Genomic DNA, 24,566 nt, shown 5'->3' on the forward strand with positions numbered 1-24,566 from the left:
TTATGCTTGTATAATCCTTTTGTCTTCCACTAGCTTGTAACTCCTTGGTGTCAGGGATTGTGTTCTATAGTTTAGCTCCCACTGTGCCTAAACTCATGCCTGTCACTTAATGCATCTTAAACAATTTAAATAATTTAAAATAATGTAATGCTAGGGCACGTGGGTGGCTCAGTGGGTTAGGCCTCTGCCTTCAGCTCAGGTAATGATCTCAGGGTCCTGGAATTGAGCCCCACATCGGGTTCTCTGCTCAGCAGGGAGCCTGCTTCCCTCTTTCTCTCTGCCTGCTTCTCTGCCTTCTTGTGATCTTTCTCTGTCAAATAAACAAATAAAATCTTTTAAAAAATAATAATAAAATAAAAAAATAAAAAAAAAAATGTAATGCTTTCAAAGAGATGACATAAACTGCCCTGTGGCTATAGTGATACTTATTATTATTATTCCTGTTAGTTTTTGAATCTATTTCAAAGCTTCAGGATTTTTTGAAATGTGTGGAGACCATTCAGACAGTAAAAGGCCTGAACTCTATTGCAATGGTCATGTAAAGAGTTGTATATATTTCTAATACTATCACAAATAATATTTCAATTTATATCTTCTAGCAGATAACAGCTTAAGTAGGCTTATCTGACATTTAAGAATTACAGCACTAGCATCTAATTTAGTAATTAGGAAAGTTTGTGTGCTTTTTAAGAAATTAAGAATTTTGTAAATTATACATTTAAAAATTAATACTGGGAAGAAAATATTTATGTATCAATATCTAATAGGGTACTTATATCCAGAATATATAAAGAGTTATTACAACTCAGCAATAAAGGTATTCATTACCTAGTCAAAAAGTGTGCAAATTATTTGCATGTACATTTCTCCAAAGAAGATATACAAATGACCAATAAGCAAATGCACTCATTATCATCAAGCTAAAAAATGGTTAGTATCATCAAGCATTAGGGAACCCTAAATCAAAACTACAGTGAGGTAACACATTCCCTAGAAGGGCCATAAAAACAAAACAATAATTGGACCCCTCATACATTGCTGGGGGAATATAAAAATGACACACCTTTGGAAAACAGTTTGCTTATTCTTCAAATTGTTAAGTATAATTTTACCCTGTAACCCAACAATTTTATACCATTAAAATATCTAAAGGAATTGAAAACATATATCCACACAAAAACTTGTATGTACACCAGTGTTGGCAGCAGCATTGTTCATGATAATCAAACTCAAATACCTATCCCCTGATAGATAAATGAACCAAATTGTTATATCCATACTATGGAATATTCCTTGGCCATAAAAAGGAATGAGGTACTGATGTATGCTAAACATGGATAGGTCCTGTAAACATTAAGTAAAGTGAAAAAATCTAGGCACACAAAGACACATTTTTTATCACTTCACTTATATGAAATGTCCAGAATAGAAAAATCCATAGAGACAGAAGGTAAATTAGTGGTTGCCAAGGACTGAAGCAGGGAGGGAAACAAATTGACAATGATTTCTGATGGATATGAGATTTTTCTTTTGGGTGATGAATATGTCCTAAAATTGGGTAGCAAAGATAGTTGCACAATTTTGTGAATAAGCTAAAACCACTAGATTGCACTCTGTAAAAGGGTGAATTTTATGGCATATAAATTGCATATCATAAAAGCTGTTAGTAAAAAATGTATGGAGCAAGTGATTAGGAAAAAATGGTCCAAAATGCTTTCTGGGGTAAAAATAGTTTTGGGCAAGGTTTGAGAAACTTCGTTCTACAGATTTCTGAATGAGAGAGCTGGCCTTGAATTTTGGTTGCTGGTTTTCTTTACTGTGAGCTTCTTAATATTTTGCTCATTAAAATTTGAGTGAAATGGGGTGCCTGGGTGGCTCAGTGGGTTAAAGCCTCTGCCTTCCGCTCAGGTCATGATCCCAGGGTCTTGGGATGGAGCCTCGAATCGGGCTCTCTGCTCAGCAGGGAGCCTGCTTCCTCCTAACTCTCTCTGCCTCTCTGCCTACTTGTGATCTCTGTCTGTCAAATAAAATAAATAATATCTTTAAAATTTTTTTTTGAGTGAAATGGGGAAAAATCAATACTTCCACAGACTTTCTGTGACATGTATTCTATGTTTTACTTTAGAATAATCATGAAATGACCTTATATTTCTGTAAAAGAAATTAAACTTAATCCCTTCCTGGCTGTTGGTGATTGAAACTTTTGTTTCTTTTTTTTTCTGAGGCGTCTCAATAATAATGAATTCACGGTGTTGGAAGCTACAGGAATCTACAAGAAACTTCCACAGTTACGTAAAATGTAAGCCGTGCATTAGCCACCTTTTTAAATCTCTTTGGTGTTTTGCTGTGTTTTTCAAAGCCCTGTGCAGTCTTATTCAGATTTCTTTGGAAATTGGGAACTATAAAAGATCTGGAGAAATTTCCCTATAGTGAATACCTGTGACATGAATTTAGGGTAATTTCTGAGAGGAGCCTGAGTAACCTCCTCTTTTCTATGTATTCTAGGATGCCAACCACATTTTTTTGTAGCAGAGCCCCTGTGTCTTACTTTAATTCAGACAGCTGGTTTGTTATGTGGCCACAGCAGGGATTCGGCAATCTAAGCTCATTAGAAATGGGCTCAGTAGTGTTTTGTAACTTCCTTTACTGTTCCCTAAACCACACTGTTATATCTCTTTCAGCACATTCATGTCAACTATTTGACTTTTTGCTTCATTAAACTTTCATTAGAAGATAGTCAAAATTAATGATTGGTAAACTGACTTGATAGCTCATCTGTATTACTACATATCCACAACTCATATTTTAAAATAAGTTTATAAACTCAGCAGTTCCAACAGCAGTCACGCAGTATTCCTGTTCCCTGAAGAGGAGGGAGGGTCAGAACAGAGGTCAGGAGTATCAGGCCAACGGAACAACCTTCATACAAGAGGAAATACCAAAAGGAGAAAAGGAGGGTTGCTCTGTAATATCTGTTCTTGTCTATGTGTAAATGACCCTCGGTCACCTTGATTGCACACAGCAGAGCAAACTACATCCTGTGCACTTGATCCCCATATCATACCACCTCCCAAAGAGTTTCTTGCTGTTTGATTATTCTTTTTCACTGACATTGATTGCTCTTTCGTTTTATTCATACCTTTCAATTCAGCACATATTTATAGAGGAACTACTCTGAGCACATGTTTATGGAGGAATAAAAGGATAAATAAAAATGACCCTGGTTCTGGGGTCATTCCTTATCTTGGAGTGAACAGTGAGAAAGAGAAAGATAGAACCTATAGGAAGGTGTTACTGCACCTGGATATTTTTGCCCTCTGGGCAAGCAATGTTGTGTTTTGTATCATCCAAAATACGGGTTGTTTGGACGCAGTGAGAGGTTTGACTGGGAACAAACCCATATTCAGATACATTTCTGATGCAAGCTAAATCCTCACACATTTAACCCATCCATCTTCTCTCTACACAACAGCCTTCTTTTAGTCATTAATTAATTTAATAGTTTTTATCAGGGACACTTACTTTAAACGTTCCTTATTAAACTTCATGTTGAACATTAAAGTTTAAACAACTCAATACCTGACCTCAAGAATTTTATACTCCTGGGGACCCTTGCAGATAATCTGACATTGACTGGGCTGCTATTTTTTACCGCTGACATTGTCCCTCAGAACTATCATCAGTTTGACTTGATGGAATAGGAAGGGGTGTCTTTTCAGAGCTGTGGGTGTGGTGAGCAGCCAACAGCTTGGAAATCATGAAAAACCTTGTTCACTAGAAGAAAATAATCAAGCATGTTGCCTCAGTGCCCTCTTTGTTAGAAAGAAATAGCTTTGGGGCACCTGGGTGGCTCAGTGGGTTAAAGCCTCTGCCTTTAGCTCAGGTCATGATCCTGGGGTCCTGGGATCGAGCCCCACATCAGGCTCTCTGCTCAGCAGGGAGCCTGCTTCCCCCTCTCTCTCTGCCTGCCTCTCTGCCTACTTGTGATCTCTGTCTGTAAAATAAATAAATAAAATCTTAAAAGAAAAAAGAAATAGCTTAAAGTCTTGTTTCAACAATTTTTTTCTTATTTAGAAACTTTAGCAACAATAAGATTACAGACATTGAAGAAGGAGCATTTGAAGGAGCATCTGGTGTCAATGAAATACTCCTCACAAGTAATCGTTTGGAAAATGTTCAGCATAAGATGTTCAAGGGATTAGAAAGCCTGAAAACTTTGTAAGTATTCTTATCTGCATAGTGACTCTTTTACCATAGCGTTGTAGTTCACTGGTCGTTATAATTCCAGGCTGGGGAATTGTGCAGACTTCCTCTGACCCTCCCATCTCTTTCTCTGTCTCTCACAAACACGCAAGCACAAAACACATGCACACACACACACATTTTGTGCATCCAAACAGTGCCTTACTCAAACACCCTTGACTTCACTATGTTGCTTGCCAAAGATCAAGACTGTCTCCTGGCTGCTGATTCCTCAACAAACAGATTGCCCTTTTTCCAGTGTTTGTAGGGGTATGTTCCCTGTCCCCATTCTGCTTCAAAATGTTCATCCTCTTGCCTGTTCCTCAACCTCCATCTAATGTTTGCTTTTGGCCCCCGGGCTCAAACTTCAGAATCCAATCCAAACCCTGTGGCAGAATAACCAAGTTTTTCTGGAAACCACTTTCTTTCGCTTCCATAAGGTCTTAGTGAAAAAGAGAGACTGATTCATGATAGATCTTGTACTATCTATTTCAAAGAAACATGCTAAGAGGTAAGTCTACTTGCTCAGGAGTAGGGAGGTTAGGAAAAATAAATTATATATGTTTCTTAAAAAATTTCTTGGCCAAAGAGGACAGGGATTGCATTGAATAACAAAAACAACACTTTATGTTACTTGAGTTTTCTACAATACATATGTTTAGTTTTTATGATCTCTAAGGTATGCATTATGTTCGACAAAAGTGGCAACCTGAAAATTGGAAGAGACACAACCCCAAACTTGGAAGCCTTTGGTAGACGCGAAGGAAACTACCTGTAACCAAGAAGCCACTGATAATATTTGCAGTGGATAGAGGTCCAAGCTCCGTCGTGTCTCCTAACCATCAGAGCCACAGCCAGGGGATCTGATAGCCGAGAAGTCCCCTGCCTGCGCTCTATCAGATGCAGAAGGAGAAGACCATTTCCCTTGCCCATGTGGATGCCTTCATAGCATCCTAAATTCAAATCGTACTGAAAAATCTCTGCTCGTGAACGTAGATGTGTGCTCCTTGAGCTTCACGGGGAGAATATGGCACTTCACTTCCAGTAGAACCAGTCTGCAGCTCTCCCACAGACTAACTTGAGTGCCTTCAAAATGTTGTGCAAATATTCCTTTAGCCTTTTTTATGGAGGAGATACTGAGGAAAGGGGAGGGGAGAGCAGAGAAAATACACCCCAGGTGGCTCCATCTACTCCTGCCCCTGGTCCCCTCCCTGAGGGTGCCTCAGGCAACAACAAAACATGAATCCTGCAAGCAGGAAAACATGAATCCCTTTGTTGCATACTAGTTGAAGGACTACTTGTTAGGGGAACCTTCTCTTTGGAAGGGGCAGCATGAGGGATGGGGAGTGGAGGGTAAGGAGATGAGGAAGGAGTCCATATCCCACCTACCTTAGTCTGCCTTGGGCTGCCATAACAAGATGCCACAGACTGATGACTTCAACAACTAAAATTTGTTTTCTCACAGCTCTTGAGGCTACCAGTCCAAGATCAAAGGGCTGAGAGGGTTGGTTTCTGGCAAGATTTCTTCTTGGCTTGTAGATGGCAACTTCTCACTCTGTTCTTAATGGCCTTTCCTCTGTGTGCAGAGAGAGAGAGAGAAAGCTCTTGGTGTCCCTTCCTCTTCTTATAAAGACTGTCCTAACACATTAGGGTCCCACGTTTAACCTTAATCACCTCCCCAAGGCCCTCTCTCCAAATATAGTCACATTGTGGGTTGGGGTTTCAACATATGAATTTAAGGGCATATAGTCGAGTTCATAACACCAACTCAAGCAGCTTATTAAAGTGTTTTTGTGGGGGTTTTTTTGTTTTGTTTTTTGTTTTTGTTTTTGTTTTTTCCCGACTGGTTCCACTCACAGGACTCTCCCTGAGACAAGTCCTCTAAATTCATGTCCTCCTTCATTACAGTTTTAGCGATGTTTTTGTGCCTCTTGTATTTGGCACCTAAGACAGATTCCACTGGCTGTCTCCTTCAGCCACTCTGCTACACAAGAATAATAGAGCATTTTAGAACAAGCTCAGAGTTTTCGGAGGATGAAAGTAGGTTTATCTGGACATATGTATTTCTCCAAGTGGTATCTTTCAGTTTGGGACTGTGAAGATTTTGACACAGCACCCTACTATCCCTAGACTTCTTAACTCCGTAGGACTAGTAATGCTCTTAGTATTATGTGCACAGATTTCAGTGAGTCTGAATATTTGAGACTGCAGGCAAAATGTCATACCTATGTGTGCTTATGGATTTTTCTAGCAACAGAAAGTAAAGCTTTTTTCAGCTTCTCCCAGGTATCCATGACTTCACCAAGATTAAAACCAAGTGTTCTTTGTTACTTACAGCAAATGATAGTGCTGATAGAAATGACCTTCTGTTGTGCATTTCCCTCTGAACATAAAGTGATGCCTTGATAGGGACAGCATCATTTTTTCTCCCTATCTGTGACGTAGCAGAATGCAAAAATTAATATTTCTATTTATTTCTGTAGAGCCATCTAGAATTTTAAAGGAACACTCTGCTGTTAATTCATTTTTGCCTCTCTATTTTATATACTGCAATCTTCTAGTAGGGTAGGGTAGTCCGCACACGTCTAGAAAAATTCAGGGAAATAACTTTCAGCCTTATTTCTGGATAAGACTCATGGCAACTCTTCATTTTTACATGGGGTTTTTAACCCACTGAGTCCATTGCATGGGGGTTTTAAGGAATTTTTCTAAGCCCCACAAATAAACAGTTCAAGGAAGAATTACAAAGGGACCCAAAACTTTAGCAGTGATGAGGAAATGGCAACTATGTTAATCCTATTAATGGCAATGACTTAAAAAAAAAAAAAAAGAATCAGAATTCTTTCAAGAGAAGCTTACAAAAACTTCATTGTGAACAACTGGAATCTGTTAACGATTACTTCTTTTTAAGTTCCAAACTTTAAAATAATAAAATAATTTTCATAAGGACAATAATTTGTGCAAGATTTCTGGGTGCTCTGTCTAGTTTGGGCTCCCCAGCCCATGCTGACAATAACTTGGCATGGATATCCTTGAGGTGCCCTCAGTTCTCCATCTGCCGTGACTATTCATTCTTGTCTGCTCCCAATGTAATGCCACAGTGAACACACAAATCATGGGGCTTCAAGGGCTCAGAGAGCTGTAGGTGAATTGGGACATTATGTAATCAGGCAAACATAATTAGCATCAGAGGAAAAAGCATTCTACCCTCCTCAGATGGGGCCGGGAGTCCAGGCGAGGCTCACCGGGCTTTTCTGTAACTGAGTGTGGTCATTGTAAGCTAAGCGTTTATTTTATTCTCACACAGCTGTTGGTGTATATGGGCAGCTAGCTATTCCTAAGGACAAGAGATCATTCAGAAAACAGTAGATGAATGTTGCACATTTGCAAAGAGGGGTTATTTGGGTCCTCAGATAGGCAAAACTGATTGGTGCTTTCTCTCCAACCGTGGTCTCTTTTCCCTCAGGATGTTGAGAAGTAATCGCATAAGCTGTGTTGGCAATGACAGTTTCATAGGACTGAGTTCTGTGCGTTTGCTTTCTTTGTATGATAATCAAATTACTACCATCGCGCCAGGGGCGTTTGACACTCTCCATTCTTTATCTACTCTGTAAGTATGAAGGCTGATGTTCGTTTATGTACGACTGACCCCGTGTATTTATATTTCTTACTTTTATTAATAGCATTTTAATGCATGATTAGGCATTTCACAAAAATGTGATCAAGTGTTTACAGATCAACCAAATGTGTTCATGTTAAACTTCTTTAATTCTTTCTAAAAATGCTACCTATACTCTTATATTAAAATATAACAAAAATTTAACTATTTTTTCCATCGACTCTTTTTTTGGAATAAGGTGATATGACTTCATTTATAAATTTTCACTTTCTTATAACTTGACTGCACTGTACATCACAGAAATGTTGTATATTTTCCCCAGTGTTCTCACATTGGAGTATTTTCAGCATAAGTATCATAAAAACAGAGCTGATTGGGTTATGGCCAACAAACTGTGCTCAAAAGGCTCATTCACAGTGACAGGACCTACATTAGGATGACCAGACCAACAACAAAAACTGTGCACTAGAGGGCATTTACTATGCTATTAGGAAAATATTGAAGAAATAGGTTGAGCCTGTCCAAGAGGACATTTTATGTAGAAAGTTAGAAAATAAAGAATATTTGTAGGTCTGTAGACACTCAGAAGGTGTTGTGGGTTTTTTTTTTAACCCCCTGAACAATGTGTTTCAGTTCTTTTATCTGTCAGTATCTAAAAAAGCAAGGTTTGAAATGATAAATCTTACAATGTATTTGATTTCCTAGTAACAATGGCATCTAAATATACTAATCTAAATCAGAAGGTAGTTAGAAAGGAAAAATAATATCCAATGTAGCTCAAGTCACTGCAGAAATAATTTGAGGGAAGCATGCATCCATCAGTAAAGTACTTAATCCTCTTTCCACATAAAGTGTGACACTTTACATCGAGTGACTAATTTGTGCATATTAAAGATGGCATGTTTATAAATAATAAGGTTGTCAATAGGTTTGTGCTGAAGTGGTGAGATGCCAAAAGTATTGGGATTTGTAGAAGTAAATTCATTTTTATAACTGGCATTTAATCAGCTCAGCTGTCAGTTTAGATGGGAAGCCTATTCTCTGGAGCAAATAAGAGATGGAAATCCTGAAATGACAAATTAATGAAATATCTGTTGTCAGGTTAAACTCAATAATATAAGGTAATCAGCCTTCATCTTTTTATTAAATTACTGCATTATCAGTGGAGGGAAGTTTGACAGCAAGTCAGATCGCTGACGAGTTTAAATTATTTCCAAATGAGATCTCTATCAGGATCCACTGCATAACCCCCCAAATTGCTGCCTTTGCTTTCTTTTCCTCGTGAATTTTTTGGACGAATTCTCACGTAAAAGTATTGATATTTTTTTAAGTTCCAAACATACATAGTTGAGCGCCCCCCCCCCCAAAATGTATCCCATGGGTTGGGTGTGAGTGAGTATGAATGGGGGAAAGGCATGGAGGTGGCAGGGAATACAAAGATTAAGAAGAAATCATTCCAGCAGTAATAGTGTTGGGGTTGGGGGGGAAGGTAGCCTGGGGTTTTGAGAGGTAAGAAAGTAAAACTCCAAACTCAACCCTGTCTTGCTTGCATGGGACTCTTAGAAACCTGTTGGCCAATCCTTTTAACTGCAACTGCTACCTGGCTTGGCTGGGTGAATGGCTCAGGAAGAAAAGAATCGTAACCGGAAATCCTCGCTGTCAGAAGCCGTACTTCCTCAAAGAGATCCCCATCCAGGATGTCGCCATCCAAGACTTCACGTGTGACGATGGTAAGAAAGTCTTGCTAAATCTTCGGGCACCAGGGGTTCACGTGACCAGTCCCCTGCTGTGGGGCCAACTAGAACAGTGTGTCCTACTTCAGGCGACAGATAGTTTCGTGTATTTTTTTGCCTTTGTTTTGTTTTGTTTTAGAAACAGGACACATACTTCTTCAGTCTTGCTTTCCCATCCACGTCTGCTTGATTTGTGTTTCTGAATGTTTTATTTAAATTTTCCAGTTTCCAGATTGTGGTGGCTGCTGTTTATATGGCTTCATTTTAACTTTATTATTCTAAGCATCTCTTTCAGGAACTGCCATTTTCAAAGGAGAAAAGCAATTGACCTAAAAATATAGGAATTCTAGGAAACCTAACAAAAATAACAGTTTTCGCTTTTTAATGCTCTGCATAGATCACCATATTTGATTTCTCGTAATAGCCTCATAAGGTAGCTGCTAGGGAATGGAGACCCCCTTTAAGCCTTATGTTTTAAAATGAGTGGCCTGAACATTTTCTGCTAAACATTTTAAATTAATCTACCCCTTTAGGCCTCTACATGTCTGTGTCCTTATAATTTCTCCATAATTCAGTGTAGATTTACATATTCTCACTACAAGTGTAATTTGTATAAATAACTGAACAAAGAAAATTACTGTTATGATTGGAGGGATGATATAAATTATGAGTTATTTTCTGGAATTCAGCCCTAGGCAATCTGAAATTGGTGCTCTATCAGATGGATAGCTTCCATTTATAAACACCCCATGTACTGTATGTACCAAAGTGATCTCGTGGCTCAAGACTCTTGTGTTGGTTAAGCTAAAAAAGCATAACATCCCTCCTTGCATTCTCAAAGCCACGCCTCTGGGTTTTCCTCTATTTCTTTTGGCAAATTAGGCAATGATGACAGCAGCTGTTCCCCACTCTCCCGCTGCCCCACGGAATGCTCGTGCTTGGATACAGTCGTCCGATGTAGTAACAAGGCCTTGAAGGTCTTGCCCAAAGGAATTCCCAGAGACGTCACTGAACTGTAAGTAGAGCTTGCCTTTCTGTTTCCTTAACAATTAATATTTAATTAATTAATATGAAATATAATTTAACAATTAATATTAAAAGTGGAAACCCAATAAAAATCTCCAGAGTCCCATTTCCAAATTCTATAAGCCATTAAATAGCATCGTGTAAAACCCTAAAGAGATCATAGAAAAGCCTTTAGATACATCTGGGAAATGCTGGTTGTGTCTGTTTCTCTCTTACTCACTGTAGGATTTCTCAGCATCTGTATTATGCTAAGGTACACTCTCAAGCTCCAAGAGAGGGTAGTAAAATATAAGAGAGCTCCCATGCTTGTTTGTCCCTATAGCCCTTTTCTCATGGACCATCTTGCAAGACTCATGTTCCATCACATACACCTTGGAAAAAGATGTATATTTAGTCCATCCACAGTATCTAGGATATTCCATATGGTTAATTATTCCTTACCGCTGTGTCCCCTGGGAGAATAACTTCCCACATGGGATACATAAATATCTAGGATGTAGAAGAAACTGGCCTGATCTTTATCCTTAAAAAAGAGGCACTGCCCTTTGGACTTGAATTAGAATCCCTCCGACCATGAAGGGTGTGGAGCCAATTGTCCCTAATATGTTCTTATCTGATATATGACCACAGATTACATGGTCAGTATGTACTCCTCTAGATACCAAGCACCATGCACACTTTCTTAGCTGCCTCATGTTATATATGTGGACTGGAATAAATCCAAGAACAAGCTGCTTGCATAATATGATACATGCATTCTCCCTTCCATTACATAATCTGCATACTAATGTACCAGGAACAAATGCTTGGTATGAGTGCAGTTGAGTCATTTTGCCTCTGTTTATTTTTTTCTGTGTGGAACTATGTATCAGAAATGATTTAAGTTCCAATGTAATTTGTGCAGATGTGTCCCTATAATTCATGCCCATGTGTGCAAGCATTCTAAATAAGCAGCTCTGATAAACTTTTGGCAACATGGAGCGTAGGTAATGAGTTGCAAGAAGACGTCACTTCCGTTGTCAGAGAACTTATATGCCTATCATGTGCAGTTCTGGGAATCCTAATTTGGTCCTGCATTGAACATTGAGGGGAAAAGAAGGTGTGATCGTGTGATCTTAGCACTCGTACACAGAAGGTCCCTCTTGAATTGGACTGCTCTGAAGTGTTCAGCTTCTGCTGCCAGTCACAGCTGTTAACTGACAAAGCACTGCTTTGTGTGTGTGTAATTAAATACTTAATTCTTATTTTAATAAGTATTTATTTTGAAAGATTACTCTCCACCCTGCTAGATGCCTTCAGAGTATTCCATAGGCAAAGCATTGATTCTGGGAACACCCCAGCCAAGAACATAGCACTCAGCGTAACCAGATCATCTTTCATGCAGAACCCCTTCTTTCTAACTGGCCCATACCTTAGTGCTTCTCCCCGATGCCTATCCAATAATTTTAAACCTTCTTTAATTTCCTTATTAAACTATATCTGAGAACCTGCTTGATTCATATCCTGTTTATGCCATCCATACGTCTCTTCTGTCAGACAGTTGAATCTTCAATCTATTTCTTTACAAAGTACTTACAAAGTAATACTTTTCTAAAGAAACATGTTACAGAGATGAGGAAAAGATTAACTCATCTCTTGTGAATTCTAGTTTTACCTCCCCCAGAGCTTATTCTTAGAATCATACCAAGTCAGCAAGATCCTTCTCTACAATCACGTATGTGTGTGTACTAGAAAAATTTCATTGCGTATTATATTAAATTATTAAAGAATTTGGCAAAAATGAGGACATATTAGTGGACAATTTTGAACAAGTGGTATCTATTATTTTTAATCAGTTCCATATAATTTCCCTCTTAGATTGTTTTACGTAAACATCCATAGTGCACATTCTGAATCCTTTTAGCTTTCTGTTATGACATTTTCCAGAATAAAGGAAGAATACTGAAGTCTATGGGATTATGCTTCCCTCTAGTGGTACCAAGAAATACGTAGGGGGAGGTAAGAAAGGAGTCAAAGAAGAAATACAAAGGCAGAAAATCTGAGCAGGCATAAATTAGAAGTCATAACATATATCCGCTTCTTAGTCCCATATTTACTACATATTTTGATGAATTGTACCTTTTATATAACTTTTTTTTTATTTTGAACTATTTGAGATAGACTTTACCTGAGGCAATTTCTCAGCTACTTCTATATCCAGCAAAAATACTAATCACCTCAACCTTAGATCTCAAGATGGGCCATGACACTGGGGAGCAGGCGCCCTCTGCCCACTGGACCAGAATCGTTTGTGGGCACATCTGTAGCCAGATAGCCCACATTGCTGAAAGACATCTTACCCTTCATTATCTATATTCTGGGAAAATACAGCCTTGTTTGAGATGGAGTTTATTTTTCTTTTTGTGACATTATGGACAGAAACTAAACTATTCATTTATTTTTATGCCTTGCCAATTAGCCCAGTGTCTATCTATTCTCAGATTATCGTGCTGACTTTAATCACAAAAGAAAACTTCACATATATGTGGTTATGTGATTAGTACTTTTACATGTATATGTTGTATTTGTGCCCTTGATAAAGGTTGTGATTTTCTATAAAATCATGTAAAATTATTATCACAAACCAGAAACACAATGGTTAAGAACTATGTTTAGGTCATTTTTAACTGAAATCTAATTCTCATTCCTAAACATCTCTTTTAAGGCATCGATTGGTCCTTACTAAGTGTATGAATACACATTAATGTGGCAAAGAGTGGTCTTGCCCTCAGTAGTAAGGTTCTGTCAGTAGTAAATGCATTTCATGGTATTGTCCCCCCGTAAATTCAAGCAGACTGAAGACTGACTGAAAATATGGTCGGTTGAATGAAACTTCTTGACTCACAACTGGTTGGATACATGACTCGCCTCATTACATAAGCCACAAAGAACTGGACTCACCAATCTCTCCTTGGTTTTATAATTTACACTAAGAGATTACACTCTCAGATAATTCTACTGGATTGGATCACTGAGCTTTTTCTCCTTTACTTCTTTTAAATACCAATCCCAGGTAGAGAAAGCGTGATGATGTCTTAGAGCCAGAATTCAGAGTGCTTCCCTTGCCTCAGTTAAGGGTGAAATTGTGTCAACTGTTTTGTGCCACACCATTGTTCCTTTTAAAAAAGATAATATTTTTTTTTCCTCGTTTTTAGGTATCTGGATGGAAACCAATTTACATTAGTGCCTAAGGAGCTCTATAACTACAAACATTTAACACTTATGTAAGTAACATATTGCATTTATTTCATCTTTGACTTACTCTGGTTCACCAAAGTCGGGGTAGCAAGGGGCAGAAGATTGAGTGCACCTTTCAGATAATATAAATCATTTACAGTTAGATGCTTCCCTCCTTCCTTATTGTGGTTCTGGATCACTAGCTTCCCCTTCAGTGAATATCAGTCAGGCAGTGGCACATCTTAGAGAAAGGACCTCCTCAATTCAATGTACAAATATGGTAAAGTATAAGTATCAGAGAACTATAGAAACGTGGTGAATCCGGATACTTCTACTTATAATGAACATGGGCTATTTGATGACAAGCCAGGAAAAGAAAGACAGAAAATAATACCTGTATTTTTCTTGACTTTAAGAAAAAGGTTGTGGATGGTAATAAATTTACTGAAAATGTACTTTATTAGGTCTGATTTTCCTATATGATATGCTCTAAGATATGGACTTCCAGTATTCAAATTTAATTTTATAAAATTCATTTTTAGTTACACAGTATTTAAGTAAACTTGACAAAGATGCTGACATTCTGAACATAAATTTCAGACATTGACTTTTTTTTTGCTTTGCTTTGATGCCCTTGTAAAATAACATCTCTTTTTCATCTTTGTAAATGATTTTTTACGTGGTAATACAAGATTATCTTTAAATATACCAACATTTTGATCTAGTTATATACACAATATTTATACAGATACAATTGTACTGTATATAATGTCACACTTAGAGTAGCCTTGCTAATAATTGGTAAAGCTTCTCAAAAGACACGCAAACAGGGCGCCTGGGTGGCTCAGTGGGTTAAGCCGCTGCCTTCGGCTCAGGTCATGATCTCAGGGTCCTGGGATCGAGTCCCGCATCGGGCTCTTTGCTCGGCAGGGAGCCTGCTTTCTCCTCTCTCTCTCTCTCTGCCTGCCTCTCTGCCTACTTGTAATCTCTCTCTGTCAAATAAATAAATAAAATCTTTAAAAAAAAAAAAAAAGACATGCAAACAAAAATAAGCAACAGGAGTCAATATAAAGGGAAATACTTTATTTTTAGTTTAAGTCCTATCTGATTTTAGAGTAAATATGGCTGGCTGAGGAGACCAGTTTCTAGAGTTCATAGAATAAGGAGGCTGATCCCTAATTAGTGAGTTCTAGAAATGTAAGTCACAGAAGATGTTACATTTCTCAATGTAAACTTGGCCCTAGGAAGGTTGTGGTTAGTTAAAACACTGTTAATCATTTTCAGTTTCTCTTAAACATATAAGAAAATCACTTTGTACAAAGTATGTAGGACTGTTTAAATGAAAAATGATTAAATTAAGAAAGAATATCCCCTAAGATGTCTTGTTCTGCCTCTCATTACGTACTTACTAGCAGCAGGAGCTGATTACATACATTTTGTTCTGTTAAATAAACCATTAAATTGCTTCAATTTCCAGAGGGTCACTTCAGCAGAATTGGGTCATTTGTGGGACAGTATGCGATTATTTAAAACCAGTTTGGAAATGAAAAATGAGCATTTGTAGATCCAGAAATGGCTTTACCAATGACTCTTTATGCTACTCTAGGCAAGTAACTGCTGCTAATATAGATACACTTATTTATTTTCTAAATCCAGAGATAGTACTTCAGCAGCTGAGAAGATGGATCATGAAGCTCCTATGTTGTATAGGTTCATTTTACTGATATTTTGGTCATTTTCATAAAGGAATATATAATCTTTGGCTTTTCTGCATCTTACGTTTATTTATTTATGTATTTATACATTTTGCTTTAGGAAAAAAGTAGTGAATATACATATATACTGTGATCATCAACTATGACCTATAATTTTTCATTTATTCATAAATCTTCCTTTTATTTATGTATTTAGCATTTAGCAGCAGAGAAAAATCAGTGACTATATACATATCGCTCTATGACTGTGTATTTATATACTCGCTCATTTTTGCATTGTTGCCAGATAAATATATATCATATATCATATATATATACTAATAGCATATATATTAGTATATATTACAATATTCCATTTTATTACAGTTACATTATGTATTATGTATTACATTATATATAGTTACAGGTATATTATATATAATATAAAGAAGATCAAGTTCACTGAATATAAATTACAGCTAATAGTACCAGTTACACTTAGCTATAAACAGCCACATAGCATTGGTTAAAAAACCCACATCTCTCTTATTTATTTATTAATTCAACAGATATTTATTGAGGACCCGCCTACTGTGTGTCAGTGACTTTGCCAAGGGCAACATTTTTCATTATGTCTTTGCAAATGTAATCAAATGGATGCCCTTAGTTACCACGTTTGGCTATGTGTACCAGGGAGCATGTGTATCTGGGAAGCTAAAGGAGATGCAACCAATGGAAGGTTCGAGAACAAAGGTTCATTTCTCACATATAAAACGTGTCCGTCGTGACTGCCTCCCATGTCTTTGTCCTGGGACCAGGACACCGATGCTGACTGTGGACCGTCACAAGTCCTGCAGAGGAGCGAGCAGAGGGAGATGAAGGAAGAGGGAGCTCACTCTAACCTTCTGTTAAGTGAAGCCTGCAATGGTGCCCACACTTCCTTCACTGGCCAGAGCAAAACACCATCACTTCTAAGTTCAACAGGCAGGGGCATGAATAATGACGACTCCTCTAATCTATCTTAGGGCATCATCCAGGGTTTGGTTATTCTCAGGTAAAAGCTGTGTGCTATATAACAGTGCCACTATGGCTGAGTGAGAAGAGCCTTCTCTAAGAATCACTAATATTTCACTTTCTCTGGTAACAGAACACTCCATTTGTTTCTTTTTTTTCTCTCATAGAGACTTAAGTAACAACCGAATAAGCACCCTTTCTAATCAGAGCTTCAGCAACATGACCCAGCTCCTTACCTTGTGAGTATGAAAATGTGGTCCTGAGTATTTATTAATTCACTGGACAAAATGCATTTTCTAGGCACTTGGACTTTCTCCGTTAACAAGGCAAATAGAACCTGCCCTCAAAAAATATAAATACTATTGGGAGATACGGACAAAAAAAAAAAAAAAAAAAAAAACCCAGAAACAAACCTTAAACAAACAACTATAGGTTCCAGAAAAGAAACAAAGAATAATTTATGTTTGTGGTGGGCTTGGGAGAGATCTTTAAGAAGTCCATCAGCTGAGGGAGGGAATAGCTGAGGCACTGGCATCCGCAGGGCAGGAAGCATTCTAGACTACATTTAGAAAGAAATATGTTGTATTACTGAAAACACAAACAGTAACAAAATACTGTACATCAATATTCCCAGTTTATAAAATGCTAAAGCAACCGTTTTCTTAACTGCTTTATTTTTAAAATGACATTTGGCCATTTGGGGATATCTGAGTAAAACAAATCTGCTGTGTATGCTTTCAGAATTCTCAGTTACAACCGTTTGAGGTGTATTCCTCCTCGAACCTTCGATGGATTGAAGTCTCTCCGATTACTGTAAGCATCTTATGGTCAACAAAGTATCTCTTATCTCAGGCATCTGAGTTTTGGTTTGGCTTTTTTACTGATTTAGGTAATTTCAGACATTTTATGATTTACTACAAATTTGTAGTAAATTTGTACAAATTGCATCTTTTTCTGATAAAGGCTCAACAGCCTTTATCTGAGCAACACCAGGTTTTTGTAGTGGTTATTTATTTGGTAATAGATAATAGTAAGATATATGTCTTATAGAGATTCAGTTAATTTTGAACAAAATACAGGAAATTTAATTTCTTTAAAAGTTACGTAATCAATGAATATGCTTTTACTGTTAAAATGTATTTTAAATATATGCAGTGAAACATGATCCCCAATCACAGTCCCCTACCCCAGAATTAATAAACAGTTTTATGTTGTCTTCTGGTCTTTTTTTATTTGCATTTGTTTTTAGATGCTGATATATGTATGCCCACAGCTATATACCTTCTAATAAGCATAAATGGGATTTGCGCTTGTTCTCTCATCAGCGAATTTTTATTTAACAATAGTCCTTAGCTGTTCAACTCGTACTAGACTATTCTATAGGGTGAAGGAACCATAGCTTATCTAATCATCCCTACCTTTAACTATCATGTGATGGGTTTTGTTTTTTGGTATTTGGGTTTTTTGTTTTTTTTTTTAGTTGTTTGGTTTTATTGTTGTGTTTTTTAGAGAGGGGGAAAGGCAGAGGCAGAGATTGACTCTTATGCAGGTTCTGCGCCCATCACCGAGCCTGAACAGGCTGGCTCTCACAATTCTAAGATAACCACCTGAGTTGAAATCAAGAGTGAGACACTTAACTGACTGAGCCACCCATGCATCCCAAAGGTCATGTGGTTTGAGTCCACAGATTTTCCCTATTCCATACAGTGCTGGAATGAACATCCTACACATTCTTCTTAGTGTCCAGTGTGTTGTGAGGATACCAAAAGTAACTGTCAAGTTGTCCCCCGAAAACAAGAATTTGTCAGTTTACAAACTTATTTTCCATGAACTCTGTTTTAATAGAGCATGATTACAAATCACTCTGGCAAATGTTGAATGGTATTAATTCTTTCATTTTTGTTGTATGACAGAGTACCTATTTTAAGGGAGTACCTGTTTCAAACCACTCTGGCAAATATGGAATATTAATAGTTCTGTGACAGATTGAACATTATTTTCCATTCCTGTTTTAATTTGAAATTCTAATAACTGGAGCATTTGTGTTTATTTTATTTTTTTATTGATCACTTGTGTTTTTTATTCCATGGCCTCATCATATCATTTCCAGTTTTCTAATGAGTATCTTGTCTTTTCCTTATACATATCTTTATGCATCTACAACTTGATTCTTTCAGGTCTTTTTACAAAGGAGTTAATCCTTGTATCTCATATGTCTTATAAATATTTTCCAATCTGTTCCTTATATGTTATCTTTCATTTTATGGATATATTTGGTGTTGTCAAAAATGTATCACTCTTCTCCTTTATGGGTTCTGAGTTTTATATGGTACTTTGAAAGCCTTTCCCAGGGTGTCTGGGTGCCTTCAGCTCAGGTCATGATCCCAAGGTCTTGGGATCAAGTTGCACATGGGGTGGGAGGGGGCTCTGCTCAGTGGAAAGTCTGCTTCTCCCTCTGCCCCTACCCTCTACTTCTGATCTCCCTCTCTCTCTCCCTCAAATAAACAAATAAAATCTTAAAAAAGAAAAGAAAAGAAAGCCTTTCCCATCCTATATTTACAAAATGGACCTCTTCTTTATTTTCTTTTCATATGTTTTTGTTTTGTTTTTACATTTAACTTCAATCTAGAATTGACTTTATGCTAATGATGTGAAGTAGGAACAAATCTTTGGTTTTCCCAAATAGTACCCAGTTACACCAAGACTGTATATTAAATAGATTTTTTCTGTACTGATTTAAAATGCTTATTGTAAACTAAAGTCTTACACATGTGAGAATTTCCTGGACTCTCTAACATATAAGAAATTTAATACTGCCTTTTTTTTTTTTTTTTGCTTTTAGTTCATTGCATGGAAATGACATTTCTGTTGTGCCTGAAGGTGCTTTCAATGATCTTTCTGCATTATCACACCTGTGAGTACCTAGTTCATGAATGTGGTTTAAGATCAAACTCACACACTCCTCTGCCACCTCTCCTATTGTCACATGAGATGTGGTTGACTCCATTTTGATAGAAAATGTGAAGATTTTCAATCCTGATACAGGACCTTCTGCAAGATGGCCTTCGCTTATCCTTTCGGCCCTTACTCTCCGTTAGCTATAATGGAGTTGAATTCTCTTTGCTTAGCTAAAAGTGACTTCTTACAAACACGGCTCTCCAACTTCCTAGCTATGCCTTTTCTCTTAATGTTCTCAGATTCTAGAATACAAGCTCCCTTTCAATTCTGTCTGCCCAAACCTTGTATTTTCCAGGTGACATTCTTATGCCCTTTATGAAGCTTATCTTGAGTTTCTCAAACTGGATTTATTTATTGAGCAAATATTATTCATCACTGGCTATGGCACCATGGAAAAATAAATTAGAGATGGCTTAAGAACTTTATAGTATGATAGTGGGGAAACGGCCATATGGTCATACTGGGTAAAATATTTTTTTCTTTACTTTGTGCTCTGCGTTATAGTAGCCTGTTTATATCTCCTTATTTTGGGAAAGTACAATAAAACAACATAAAAAAACATAAAAATGTATCATACACTCTTTTGGGTCAAATATTGTTATTCCATTATTTATAGGGCTAGAGTTGAGACCATGGAAAACCTGCAAGGAAGATCCAGGAACAGATTTAGGATATAAAACTTTAAAAAAAAATTTTTTTTTTATTATGTTATGTTAGTCCCCATACAGGACTTCATGAGCTTGTGATGCAGTGTTCCCTGATTCATTGTTTGCCTGTAACACCCCTCCCTAAAACAGCCTTAGCTCAGCGCCGGCTTGGTGCCCCCTGGTGGCAAGTGTGCTTCAGATTAAATAGCAGGTGCTATCAGTTGCCTACCAGCTCCCCAGAAATCTCCTGCCAGATTTTCCCTTGGCTTTGTCCTCTCCTCCAAAACCTACCAAATCCCAAGAAGATACATTTAGACAATTGAGAATTGGGGATGGGCAGAGGATAGGATCCAGTAGTCAATTATGCTATATCTGAACATGCTTTATGGGGCTCTGTCAATCACTGTAGGTTTTGTGTACATCTGTCTAACAGACTCCTTAATGCCTACTGTTAATGTATCTCTCACTGGGAGAGTGATTTGCAATATTAAGAAGAAAGTAGTCATTCTGCTCGTGTTCAGCTGATTTATCAGAAAATGCAGCTGAAGGAAGGTGTTCCCTGAGCCAAGCTGAACATTTCCTCCAGTGAGCATCCCCCCAACAATAGGAGCAGTTTGAACCATCCCTGCCATGTGTCTTTCTGTCCTGTATTTCTTTTGTGCATTTGTCTTTGATTCTCTAGATCATAAAGAGCTCTGCTCCATTCACTTTTCCACTGTGTCCCTTCACATAGGAAGGACTTAGCAAATGTCAGTAGAGATGACATTAAATGACTCCAAAATATCCTTTTGCTCATTTCAATTTAGAAGAAAAGTGTGAGTCTGAGCATAACATTTACTACAGTCCAATTCTTGATTAGAGTTGGAGGTGAAAACTGTTAATAATATAAGGTATTAATGTTTTACAAGTATATTTTGGAACTTTCCTCATGACAGAACAGGATGAATTTTGCTTGGACTATAGACCTAGAAGCATTGCTAATCCCAAGGTAATTATAAATCAGAATTAATCCATTTTATTATTTAGCATTTATATGTATTTTATTTTATTTTATTTTTTAATTTTTTTATAAACATATAATGTATTATTAGCTCCGGGGTATAGGTCTGTGAATCACCAGTTTTACACACTTCACAGCACTCACCATAGCACATACCCTCCCCAGTGTCCATAACCCCACCCCCCTCTCCCTACCCCTCTCCCCCTGGCAACCCTCAGTTTGTTTTCTGAGAGTAAGAGTCTCTTATGGTTTGTCTCCCTCCTGATCCCATCTTGTTTCATGTATTCTTTTCCTACCTGCCAAACCCCCCACGTTGCCTCTCCACTTCCTCATATCAGGGAGATCATATGATAGCTGTCTTTCTTCAATTGACTTATTTCGCTAAGCACAGTAGAATTAATCCATTTGAAATGCCACGTTATGCATCTGCTACTTGCGCCAAGCTTGGTAAGTTTACAAAAGCCACAGGTTGACTTCTCTGGCCTCAGTTTTTCAGTCTCTGTAATGGATCATTAATACTGTTGACCTCGTAGAGTTGTTGTTTAGGGTAAAGTGAGGTAATTCATATCAAGTGGCTCAGCACCGTACCTGCATTTTGGTGCAATAAATACCAGCTATCATCTTGATGACTTTTTCTATCGTGGCTACTGCTTATGGGAGTGGGAAGCCAAGTTCGAAAATAAAGGACTTTGTAAAGGGACAGACATCTGGTGAAGGTCCAGATCCCCAATGGTGAACTAGCTCTGTGTGTCTTTATTATTTCATGCCCTTTCTTATCTCGGTGCCTTCACACTTAACTGGTCCTTTACCACGAAACATCCTTCCCAACCTTTTCCACCTCCTTGAACCTGAGGATGAAAAAGCTCAGACTTTTTAACCACCAGTCTCCCAGAAAAGTTACCCTCTCTTCACAGTCATCTCACATAAATTTTTACTGTAGCACCTCTAATGCAAATTATTTACATGTTTGAGAATGTGTTAATCACCTTCCCAGAAGCAGTTCTTTGGTGTTAAAATAATGTATTATTTATATTTGCGGCCCCCAAACCTGGCATAGTGATTGGGTCCTCAGTAAATCATTAGTGAATGAAGGCAGTATTAATCTGTGTGTCGGGTATGCTTGTACCAAAAATAAACCTGTCTCTGCAAATACAGGAACAGCTTATAGAGCCCAGGTCAATTCTAAGGCTAGTGACTAACCCCTAAGTCCCAGCTGCACATAATTCAGGAAAATGGGGAATCCCTGATGTCTCTATTTTCTTCTAAATTGTTATCCATAAATCTATAGGGATTTTCTCCTGAGCGTCACTTTGAGTTATGCTCCTTTAGGAAATAACAATACATCCATGCTGTGTGTGTGTGTGTGCTTCTGTGGTGTTGTTTTCCAGAGCAATTGGAGCCAATCCTCTTTACTGTGATTGTAACATGCAGTGGTTATCGGACTGGGTAAAGTCAGAATACAAAGAACCCGGAATTGCTCGCTGTGCCGGTCCTGGAGAAATGGCAGATAAATTGCTACTCACGACTCCTTCCAAAAAATTTACATGTCAAGGTATGACTTTTAACCATTTAAAGAAAAATTCCCTGTATTAATTTTAAAGGAAAGACATGGCTGCTAGACCTCAAAGGCACAACTGAAAAGCCTTTAATAAATAATGACTAATGACTGCTTGCACAGGACTGAGCAGTTACCAGAGGAGCCCAAGTAAAGAACCAGGCTTTTCAAATAAACTGCAGAAGTAATTAGTTGAAATGTCTAAGATTTCATTAAAATATATGGCGAAATGAAGAGTACACAATTTCTGGAAATTTCTCTCATAGCCTCTAACAAGTACAATATTTTGCTTTTGGCTTGTCTGAACGTGTGCCCTGCTCCCAGGGCTGCCAGGGCCCTGTGGCTTCCTGATGCCAGGTAAGGAGAAGCAAGCCCTCCCGAGTGTTCAGGCCAAACCCTCTGACTCGCCTCCTATGTTGATGTGAGTGTCTATTGCTTGTTTGTATCCCTTTCTTTTCCCTTTGTTTTATGTATCTGTGGATTCTAAATAGTGCCTTAGTAACAAATACTTTCTCTTCTCTTATTAAAGAGTCATCTATGCTTTACATAAAAAATCAAAATAGGAAGATGTTAACAATAACAAACAGTATATGCCTTCAAGAACTAAAATTATGTATCAGTCACAATACCTAGAGATAACCCCTATTGAACTTGATTTTATTAAATGTTTTATGTATAAAACTAAATCCCAGTATTGTGGAGGTTGAGAAGTATACAGTACGTTCTTGCTTCCTAAGGCTTGCAAACCTAGCTGAAGAAAAACTTCCCACACTTAAACATTTGAGGTAGGAAACCGTCTAAGTAGGTCATGATATGCACTGGGTCATGGTGTGAGTTTCCAGCTTCCCATTACAATAGTTATATAACCTGAGTTTAATAGCTTAGTCAGCCTGTACCTCTGTTTCCTCATGTGTATGCAGAGATAATGGTAGTACTTATGTGAAAATGTTATTTTTAAGATTAGATAAGTTACTACATGTGAAATTTAAAAAAAAAATGGTAAAGAAGATGCTGATGTCACAGAAACAAGACAATGATAGATTGCAGGGGTGGAGGGAAGGGGGAAATGGGGAGAGAGATATAGGTTAAAGGGCACAGTCTTTGTGATAAGGATAAGTTCCGAGGATCTAATGTTCAACATCGTGAGTGGAGTTAATTACATGGTATTATGCTGGCAAGTTGCTGAGGATAGATGTGAAGGGTTCTCACCACAAGCACACAGAGGTTAACTATATGAGGAGCTAGATATGCCAAATACCTTGATCTTATTAATCATTCCTTAGAGTATGTGTGTATCAAATCACCACATCGCGTACCCTTTAAGTGTATACAGTTACTGTCAATTACTCCTCAGTACAGCTGGGGGAAAAGATCAATGGAATTAATATGTGTAAAACACCTTGCCTTGCACACAGTAAGCACTCAGTGACAATTTTATTATCATAGCACTTTAGAACACCAGCAACACTGTGATGTAGGACAAGCAATGTTTTACTGATCAAAGAAAGAATTTCCAAAAACCATATTCCCTCCAAGCATTTTTTTTTTTTTAAATAGCATCTGAGGCTTTTTCATAGCCGTAAATGGCTGCAAAAGATGTAGTTTGCAGTGCGTTTTAAGTACTGACATTTTGAAACAACACTTTTCCAGGGGCGTCTGTGTGGCACAGTCAGTTATGCACCCAACTGTTGATTTCGGCTCAGGTCATGATCTCAGGGTCGTGAACTCAGGGTTGTGAGGTCAAGCCCCAGGTCAGGCGTCCTACTGGGTAAGGAGGCTCTTTAGGATTCTCTTTCCACCTCTGCCTCTACCCCTCACGGCCCTACCCCTAAAAAAACAAAAACAAAAACAAATACAACAAA

General features: G+C 37.8%; 1 protein-coding gene across 2 annotated transcripts in view; it reads left to right on the plus strand.

The window, feature by feature from the left end:
- Positions 1–24,566, plus strand: part of SLIT2 (slit guidance ligand 2) — a 354,964-nt gene that overhangs the window by 277,081 nt on the left and 53,317 nt on the right. For both annotated transcript variants that reach the window (XM_059381673.1, XM_059381682.1), the window contains 10 exons: positions 2,225–2,299; positions 4,075–4,218; positions 7,709–7,852; positions 9,425–9,591; positions 10,477–10,609; positions 13,815–13,883; positions 16,712–16,783; positions 17,286–17,357; positions 19,387–19,458; positions 22,538–22,701. In XM_059381673.1, the coding sequence (XP_059237656.1) occupies positions 2,225–2,299; positions 4,075–4,218; positions 7,709–7,852; positions 9,425–9,591; positions 10,477–10,609; positions 13,815–13,883; positions 16,712–16,783; positions 17,286–17,357; positions 19,387–19,458; positions 22,538–22,701 (1,112 nt within the window). The remainder of the gene's footprint in view (positions 1–2,224; positions 2,300–4,074; positions 4,219–7,708; positions 7,853–9,424; positions 9,592–10,476; positions 10,610–13,814; positions 13,884–16,711; positions 16,784–17,285; positions 17,358–19,386; positions 19,459–22,537; positions 22,702–24,566) is intronic.

Source organism: Mustela nigripes, chromosome 1 (genome assembly GCF_022355385.1).
Source record: "Mustela nigripes isolate SB6536 chromosome 1, MUSNIG.SB6536, whole genome shotgun sequence".
Taxonomy (NCBI): Eukaryota; Metazoa; Chordata; class Mammalia; order Carnivora; family Mustelidae; genus Mustela; species Mustela nigripes.